A 9,730-nucleotide genomic window follows, 5' to 3' on the forward strand; every position below is an offset into this window, starting at 1 on the left:
TTATCAATTTACCTGAGCTATTCCAAGATTATTGTTTAAAAATATATTTATAACATGCATATATACAACGTGGTTAAGCGTCCAGCACCTTGTCAAATATAAGTATCAAAGATACTGCATTTTACGATACATCATCTGCCTCTTATTCATTTGCACTGCAGCATCAGGATTGCACATTGAGAACTCATGACATCACAACTCCAAGCCATACAGGATTTCATGCAATTCATGAGAGTGCAGAAGTAAAGGTTCCCATTTTTAAGCGAAAATTTAACTTCTTATTTAACTACTGGCAAAAATTGTTTTAAAAAATCTTGCGGCTTCCCTTTGTTAAAGATAGGTGAAAGCTAAACTCGAGCGTACTGCAAGCAGCAATTCAACTAGATTGACTGCCCTTCAGTCAGAGTCACTTTTTTTTAACAAGAAGTTGTGCGTTCAGATAAACAAATTGTGTTTTGACAGTGACTGCTGTAACCTCAATTCTTTGTTTATAACCTATTTAAACAATTAGTTTTTCCTTGTTTATTTAGCGAAGGTAGGGATTAAATAGAGCAAAGTTGATTACTCTAGTTTGTCAGAAAACTTAATGAAGCTGCAAATCATTAAACACTACTCTTTGCAAACACTTTCAACCTCACACAGAAAAACTTTGAAAAAAATCATGGTAGAACTAATTCTTCTAAAAATAAAGTGTATATACCATTTCTCAAGTAAGTATAAGAGTGTATCTTTACCAAGTATAAAAGTGCAGAAGTAACAACACTAATCTGTAAAAGTGAGAGGGTTTTAAGGGTAAATTAGTCATGAAAAGTTTGAATCGATTGGGATTAGTTTTACATTAACTTAGTTTTGTGAGTTGTGACGTCTGTAGTTAAGTGATGTTACTTCAGCACTTCCATAGATTAATGTCTTTTTTAGAAAAATGGTTGCCCAGCTCTGGTTATATACCGTCAATGGTATTAACAATGGAAAAATCACTAACAAATACTAAAAATCATATACATCATGCGTATATTAAAATTAATGTGGATTCTTTTAATATATTAGACAAGTTTTACACTGTTGTATAGTGACACCTGCCAATTACTATTGACGAAAGAAATCCGGTAATCTGTGTTGCCATGGAGGAGTAGGTTAAAGGAGATTAAAGGTTTCTTGTTAAATTTACATCGCAATATTAACAAATAATAATTAATCAATCGCTCTAAAAATTATTGCAAGCATTTTCGTTCTTGAAAAAAATTTTAAACTCCAAATTGTGTTGATGTACTAAAGTAGAAAATGAAAAAGCAACTTTTGAAGCATTTTGTCCAAAATTAGTTGGAAAAAGGGGCTAACTTTGGACTATAAAAAGTTAAAACGTCACATTTTTTAGATAACTATGAACTAACAATTTGTTAAAAACTTAAGTATCTTATTTGAGAAACAAGTAAACAGCTAGCAACAGGGAATATTAAAGGAAAGGTTTCTGTTTGCTTTTGAATGTAAAGACTAAATAGTGCTAATTTCAGAACGAAGTTACTATTTCACCGGCATTCATTTACAGAAGTTGCTACATCAGAATACTCTAACCGGCAGATTTTCACTGATGGGTTTATCACTCGTTTTGGATGAGGGGAAGAATGCAATGCAGTGCTGTAGTAGATAATGATGGGGTTTGTATGCTGAAGGTTTTGAATCTTGCTATTGTTTGACTTCTTTTTTGATATAACTTAGTCATGAGAGGTGAGAGTTTGGGTGACAGGGAGTTAGTTTCAAATAAATTTAGACTTTGGGAAAAAACCGTAATTTTTGGTTGAAAATTATCATTTATATCAATTCGCAGCCAGCTTAGTAACTTAATTAGCAGAAGTGAAAGTGTGGGTCAGAGGGAGTTAATTTTAGGTTAATTCACGCTTTTGAAATATTAGTACAGTACCGATACGTCGTTTTAAGTTGAAAATTGGCATATATTTAAATTCGCAGACTAGCGTAATTGCCGCTCACTGTATCCGTACTTTCTTACTTCGGTAAATGGAGGCCAGTAAAATAAGTGTCTACTTCACCGGCTGACGTTTACTGAAGAAAGAAAATACCAATTACGTAACTGGCAAGCCGTTTACTGAAGTAGCTTTTCAAAATTCACTGACTGGCAGCCGGTGAAATAGATGCTGCCATTTCAGAACTCGACCCAATTTCTTTTGAAAACAAAATTCTTGCCGCCTTCATCATCTGCAATCCATTCCCAACGACAAAATTTTAAATACATACAACAAAAGAGTACAACATCTTGCCCATAGACAAAACATTTGCACACGTGTTTCGATTGCTCAAATGAATTTTACCTGACAAGGTGAACAATTTTGTTTTTGGCAAGGAATCTATTGCACAAACCTTCGGGACAAAAAAGAAAAAAAGAGTGTATCTTTTCAGGAGGAATTATTTTTTGCCATTTCTTTGTTTTCAGGAAAAGTTTTGGCAAAAAGCTTCCTTTTCAGGTGGTTCGCCTATCTCAAAAGAAAGTTTTCGTCGTTTTGATCTAGTGATCCCTAAGTGCTATGTGAGTACCGGTAAGTGACCCATAATCCGAAGTGGAAAGTGTGCCAGCTGCCCGCATGAGGTTACTCAATATGCACACCGAATATTTTACTCATCACGGCAATTTAAAAAAACAAACAAAGAAAAGCGATTGTTTAAACGCCAATTTATAATAAATTAACAAAGAGTTGAGGCTTCAGTGCACGCCATCGCGTCAGAATTTCCGTGTTAATATGCACAATTTCTCGTCGGAAACTGCCGTGCTATAACTAAAATGGTTAACATCCAACTTTCGCTCCGCACAGTCAATGGCGAAAAATATACAATACAATTCTATTCAACATTCAGGCTTAAATTCAATTCATACATTAGGCTGCAAAACGTAAAAAACAATTATAACGCCTTACCGGGACATTTCAAATAGCATTGCGTATGATATAACAGACCCACCGCGTTACATAGCCAGAGTGAGGCAACTACTCTGTCCCTATTAGCGAGCGCGATAAATTAAGCGCCAAAAACTGCTCCACACCAACATAATATCTATAACTTAACCTAAGAGACATAACAGCTATTACGCTATGCATGTTACCCCGGCAGCCGGCACAAAAACACTTCAGCAGGGTATGCAATGACAGCCTAACGAGTTGAAATGAGATCAATAGTGACTTGCAAATTTGTTTTTTGTGCAATCACAAAAATCTAATAACTGCTTGCTCTGTTTCTATGGATTTTTAGAAATATTCTGAGTTTCCTTGGCTTACTGAATTGGAATTGGCTTGGATAATAATGTTCTACCTGACCAATTTCTTTCTATTCGGTCAACCATAGTATTATTATGATTTACTAAAGGAACCGCTATTACTACGAGTGTAAGACAGCTATGACCATATAGTCTAGACTCTAGAGTCTAGACTCTAGACCAGGGATGTCCAACCTTTTATTATAGTGGGCCGCATTGTCACTTGAAATAATTGAATGGGCCGCAAAGCCTATTAAATTTCAAGAAAAATGGGTACATGAAGTACATACTTTTGTAGTGAAAATGACTAGCGGGCCGCACAAAAATCTCAGGTGGGCCGCACTGTGGCCCGCGGGCCGCAGGTTGGACATCCCTGCTCTAGACCACTGCAAGGTTAGCTTGTTCTTTATCAGACTTGGGTTGTTTGAATACCGTATTCGTATTCGAATAGAAATGAATACAGTTTGAAGAGAATTTAAATTCGAACATATTGTGTAAAAATGTAAAGAAAACGTATTTGTATTCGAATACTTTGACATAGAATTCGTATTCGAATACGTTCACAAAGTAAGGTGTGGCTTCTCCTGGACACAGTCACAGCAAAACGTGGCGTACAGTTGCATTGTTTGCAGTAGAAACTTGAAATTTGGTGACTTTTCCTAAAAAATGTTCAGATATCTGTCCATGTTTGTTTTATAAAGTTTGATTTTGTAATTTTTGAGATATTGTCATATCTTCATAATTTTGCTCTCTCTCCGCATTGAAGCGTATCGTTTTCCTTTACTTATTTACGCACCACTAACTCGACTAACTATTCTCTTGTCTTCTCTTCTCGCAGTCAGGTGATTTTCCACACAGCGGTGCCGCGGCGTAACAAGAAAAACTGCTAGAAATGTATCACTTGTAGAAATATTTAATTTACACTAAATGTGCTTTCTTTAGTTTTACAATTATGATGTATACAGGAAGCCAGATGTTTTTGCTACTAACCTGTAAAAATCCGACCAGTTTACGACGTATAGTTTTCGAGTAATTAACGATTGAGAATTTGTGAGCAGTGTCGGCCACACATAGTTAAAATAGTAATGTTGCAAGCCCGGTTTGGATAGGGTTAACAAAGGCGATTTATTTGCAAAAGTAATGGATTCGAGCACGGTCGAAGTATTGGAAATGACTATTTCACCTTAGCAGGTCAAGCAACTCGCTGTTAAAGATAGGCAGTGAGGTTACGAGAATGGATAAGAAAAAAATTAGGTTTAGTTATTGAGGATTTAATTGATGGTAGATTTAGGTTAGGTCTACGTTACTATGTTATAATACCAAAGTAAGGTTACGGTAACAAGAAACTGTAAAAAATTACCTTCGAATGCCCGAGTTTTCGAAATAGTGATACCCCGAGGTAGTTTTCCTTGTAATTTGTCAAAGGGACTAGAAAAGTTAATATACGCATCCGTTATAGCCTAGGATGTGCGAATTTACTGTAGTTTATGAATTTTTCAAGGATCTATTGTCATAAAGCATTAGCCTACTGCCTATTTTCGGTATTGGCTAGAAAATATCTAAGTGTGCCTGCTAACACCTGTGGAATTTTTTTCAGCATTGGTGGGAAAAAATTTCGTCCAGAAGGATGTTGTTTGTCGGATAAAACGTTTGAAAAACTTATGTTCATAAAATTGCTGAATGGGTATTTTCAGTGTGAAAAATAATGCTGCTGCCTTTTGTTTTCTGTAGTTTCAGCCTTAGGAATTTGTGATAATAAAATGAAAATCATTAAATTAGAAATGTGTTTTACCTTGATTTACACCCAGTGTATTCATGAATGTATTCATGAATACAGTTGGTAAAGTATCCGTATGCGAATACTTTCTTTCTGTATTCGTTCCAACCTTGGTTCTTATGGAAATCTATATAATACAGAATAGGTTACTAATCATTTCTCACAAAACAAGCAAGTTATATAAGATGTCTGTCCCATGATACCACCGACCCAACCACAACGAAGCGATTGGATTCGTTATCCAAAGAGATGTGGCCGACTCACACCTCCGTAGTTATTACCAGCATACTAATAAGCTGCGTAAGACTTTCGTTTGTGGTGCCTTTTCAAAGTGGTGGCGGCAAGCTACACGTTAGATAACATTCGGAATTATAACTTATTATTAGACGCTTTATGAAAATTGGGAGCAAAATTTACAAAACTGGAAAACATCAAACAAGAAACATTAAATTGGCAACTTGGATTTTTTCTTACACAAGAAACTAGCAAACTTCAACTTTTCAGATAAGAAAGTGGTTTAGACTATATCTACGAAAGCAAGTTAATACCAAAGTAACTTAAAAGGTGTGACACACACACACATGCGTGCTTAATCTAAACTAAATGCTCGCCTTGCTCTTTTGGTTTCTTCGATTTGTTATTGGCTAAATAAAAAGCAAAGCTAATAATTTTAACGTCAATTTATTATAATGCTATATAACCAAGAATTGAGGTTAGGCCACTATGTTCACTGTCACGCCAAAACTTGTATTTCTGCATACACATGGCTTGTCGTATAAGCCTCGCCTAAATTGAAATAGCCAATACTAATGAAAGCAGTTTTGCAAACTTTTGCTTTTATTTTACATTAATATTCTATATGGAATAATGTGGGCAGTTACATTTCCATTACCATTTCAGCAAAATAGCTAGTTACATCGAAATTTCATATTCGTTGCCTTGACAGCATTCCAGTTACTTTTCCAATGATACCAGGCGATGTTTCCCGCTGTTTGTCCGTCACTTCCCCAAACAGAATTAAGCCTGGAATATCCGCATTCCCGCCACCACCAACCACCGTTCGGTCCGTTATTGTCGGTTGCGCAATTGCTGCTGTAAAAGTTTTCAGATTTCAGATTTCATAGACACAAAACGATTCTTGATATTAGGCTAATATAAGATAAATGAAACCAGAAAAAAACAAGACAGAAACTAAAAGCAAACAAGTCATCGCAGGCCTTTAACTTAAATCGTTTGTTAATTGTGGAGTTTAGGCTATGTACTGTATTCCAATGCCCAGAGTGGTAAATCGGGCCAGGTTTTTCAGGTCGGGTTCGGGCTTAAGTTTAAAAAAAATTCGAGCCCGTATTTATACTCAAACTCCACCACATTTGCGTCGTAATTTCACTTTCTTTAAACGAATATGCATGCACACAAAGTGCTAAAAAACTCTCGCAAAGAGCGAAGCGCAACTTAGAAAACGATGACAGTCAAAGAATGGCATAAAATAATTACTTTGATTTATTCAGTAAATTTAATTTTCCGGCCTATCTGAGGCTTCAGATAAATTTTCGATTTCGGGTTAACAATAGGAATCACGTTTACTACTCTGCCAAGGATTGAGCCTTATAAGGCACTCTACACTCTATGGATATCCACAAATGCAACTAAGCATTCTTAAAAAGGTATCGACGTTTTATCATGTTTAATTGGTATTCCAGCAACAGAAACCATAACTTATCGCTAAATATAGAAACATAAACAATTACTATAATTAGCACTGTTAATTAATTATATATTGTTGAAATACCTCCATATGTCATTGTCAGAATCTTTTGTTGTGAATCGCATATTGTTGTTGTTGTGATTTTCATATGCCATGCTATTGCCAGCGTTGCCACTGTAGCCACCTATATGAAGCCTATATTTGTCGCTTTCATCTTCAATCGAAAAGGAACTAAAAAAGTGCGACTTAGGTGAAAACTGCCATACACAACAATTAGCAAAAGCACTGTTCCACTTGTATTAATCATCACCTGTACTCTGCGAATGCATGATCATTCTCGAAATCCCAGATATCAATTCTTAGGCGGCATCCACGTCCATTTGTCAGATTGTGTATTTCATCAAGGCCTGATAAGATACAAAATAAAATTGAAAATACAAAATAGTTAAGTTAAATTATTAGCTTAGTTTTATTTTAGAGTAAAACAATTGACAAATGGTCATTACCCAGCCAAAACTCTCCATCTAAGTTACCAAATCCAGCGACATATTCGTCCCAATTTCTCTCAAAATCTACACTTCCATCAAATCTCCTTTGGAAAACCTGATCACAAAAATTGATCTGTGCTGTAAAATTGGTGTAAGTGACAATATAAAAACAAATAATATTTTAATGCCTACTGTCCATCCGCCGTCACAAAATGCTTCTTTGCCAGTGCGTAACAGTTGCCTTCCATATGCAGATGACGCTAAACATGACGATGGTAACTGACCCTTCTCTAGTTCTACAGAAATGAAAACAACTTATTGGCTTGAGCCAGTGAAATATCAAAAAGCATGACAGTTAAAACTAACTCCTGGAAGCAAACATAGCCAGTTGTTTTTACGTTTTAAGCCGAACCAAAACAGGATAACTCATTTGTACTGTATACCAGCAAGTTTTTCCCATATTGCTGTTTCGAATGATCCCAACGCACAGGAATCTCCTTGGATTCCTCTTGGACCAACATCCCCTTTGTTTCCTTTTGATCCTTTACTTCCTGGTGCTCCTGATTTTCCTGGGGCTCCAATTGCTCCTTTTTCTCCTCTTCTTCTTCCTCCTCCCGTGTCCTCGTCATCGCAAACGGTAATTTGACGACACTGCTGAGTTGAAGCGATCTGCACATGGCAGACACACAAAAGAATTGTCGCTGCGAGTTTCATCGCTTCGTCTTGTTTTATGAAGTCTTTGAAACACAATTTGACGAAAATAACTTGCCAGAACGTGTTTTATTAATATGCTGTAGCCTATACTAGCTCGAAGTATGAGAAAAAAGTTAATCATCCGAGTTGTTTGGTTTCCTAAAATAGAAAACATCAAGAATTTTTCGCATTTCGGACCTTGCCCGAAGCACGCAAATACTCCAAATGTACTTATATGGTATCGTATTCAACTGAATTGTAACAACGCTTGCGAAAAGGAATTTCAAATTTATTTTTTGTAGCCCAAGGTCAAGAAAAGCAAGTGACGTAAATCAGTACAGTTTTGAAAACAAATACCTTAAAAGGAGTCTTGGTTTTGTCTTCATATCTAGATTTATTACTTATATAAGTTATAATTGATTTGATACTCAACAAATCATCGGGAAAAAAACAAATTTTAAAAGGTATTTTCATGTGAAAATTACTTCTCTGCTATTTTGAGTCGTGTAAGAGCTATAATAAAATGTTTCTCTTGAATGTAAATGTTTCAAATCTTTCTGTTTTTTTATACCAGTAAAAATGCACAGCTTTTACTATGTTAAACTAAATATTTTACTGAAGGCGATATTCAGAATAGGCTTGAATGAAATAAAGAAATGCTGAAATTTTGTTAGTGTCTGTTTGTGTTCATTAAGGTCACTTGCCGTAGGTATTCTCTGACATATATGGTTAAGCATGGAGGTTAAGACATTGGTGCATAAATAAACATTCTTTGCAACAACTTACTGTGGTTTGCGTTATAAGTCCTTGAAAATTTGTAGACCTCCACACCGAATCCGATTGCCTTAACTTTGCGCGTTCCCAAGAAATGACGTCGCAAAAATATGTTTGTTTTTTTCACATGGCTGCATGCGTTTCAAAGTAGTTGACGCATTCCCATAATCGTTTTCGTCAAGCTTGAGTGATAGTTCTGGCGACAAACAAGAATTGTAGACTATGCAAAAGAAATTGAAACCCGGCTTTAACATTTAACTTAGTAACCATAAAGTGGTCAAACGAAAAGGTTTATCTGGTCAAATTACGTTAAGTAGGTTTTTATCCAATAAATGAGATCTTCTCCTAATAAGTGTGAATATGCCGATACCTCATTGTCCAGCGGTTTTTAGCACATTACAGAGAATAAAAACAGTTTTGGGCTGTGCCTGTTTCAGCTCGTGGCAATTTTTGGCCTCAATCTCCGCATAATCCCAAATTCGCCATTGCTGGCAACTGACCAATGGTATAATTACGCAGTGTATGCAAATGCTACTGCATACTTTGTCGCTGCTCTCTTATGTATAGCCATGCTGTGCTCGCAAAGACTTTCTTCACACTCCAAGAGTCGAACGTAAATTTAAACAGTTTTTAAAAAAGTTGGAGATTTATTAGCAATACGTAAAGATTTAGAATAACTAAATATTACTTTAAGTCTTGAAATGGAAACTCAGAATTGAAAATTAGTATTTATAAAAATGCTCTCCTGCGGTTGTGATTTAAGCCTATATGCACATGCAGTAACTTATCTAAAATTATATACGTTATTTATATAAATTATACGTTTGACCACCACTAAAGTTATACTGCAAACACAAAACCAAATAATTTTACTACCAGTTTGTGAAAGTCCGCTTTAATCCGCTTGCGAGAAATAACTATGTGAATCCGGCCTCAGACAATAAGACATTTATTTTGCAGCAAGTTTAATTATGGCTGAAGTTTATGTAGCATTCGACACACCCTCGAGGTCACCTCGAATATATATAGTTCGA

The 9,730-nt window shown here is 35.7% G+C and overlaps 1 protein-coding gene and 1 long non-coding RNA gene across 2 annotated transcripts; both read right to left on the minus strand.

The window, feature by feature from the left end:
* Window positions 1-3,849: 3,849 nt before the first annotated feature.
* LOC143447164 (uncharacterized) lies at window positions 3,850-5,164 on the minus strand. The gene is made up of 3 exons (XR_013114047.1): window positions 5,052-5,164; window positions 4,620-4,687; window positions 3,850-4,463 (listed from the first exon to the last, which is right to left on the minus strand). It is a non-coding gene; the product is annotated as an uncharacterized LOC143447164 (long non-coding RNA).
* Window positions 5,165-5,855: 691 nt separating this feature from the next.
* Window positions 5,856-8,053, minus strand: LOC143445935 (microfibril-associated glycoprotein 4-like). Its single transcript, XM_076945345.1, has 6 exons — window positions 7,673-8,053; window positions 7,422-7,525; window positions 7,248-7,344; window positions 7,052-7,148; window positions 6,826-6,972; window positions 5,856-6,128 (listed from the first exon to the last, which is right to left on the minus strand). Exons 1-6 carry the CDS (start codon window positions 7,941-7,943, stop codon window positions 5,945-5,947), a joined length of 900 nt encoding a protein of 299 aa, XP_076801460.1. The 5' UTR covers window positions 7,944-8,053; the 3' UTR covers window positions 5,856-5,944.
* Window positions 8,054-9,730: the final 1,677 nt, after the last annotated feature.

Source organism: Clavelina lepadiformis, chromosome 2 (assembly GCF_947623445.1).
Source record: "Clavelina lepadiformis chromosome 2, kaClaLepa1.1, whole genome shotgun sequence".
Classification (NCBI taxonomy): domain Eukaryota; kingdom Metazoa; phylum Chordata; class Ascidiacea; order Aplousobranchia; family Clavelinidae; genus Clavelina; species Clavelina lepadiformis.

What these genes read in the sequence shown, in the direction of transcription:
- LOC143445935 (XM_076945345.1), bottom strand. Translation starts at nt 7,943, where the DNA reads ATGAAACTCGCAGCGACAATTCTTTTGTGTGTCTGCCATGTGCAGATC. An exon ending in TTTGTGACGGCGGATGGACA is followed by an intron (nt 7,345 to 7,421) that starts GTAGGCATTAAA and finishes TTTTGTGATCAG; the next exon opens with GTTTTCCAAAGGAGATTTGA. An exon ending in AGATGGAGAGTTTTGGCTGG is followed by an intron (nt 7,149 to 7,247) that starts GTAATGACCATT and finishes GTATCTTATCAG; the next exon opens with GCCTTGATGAAATACACAAT.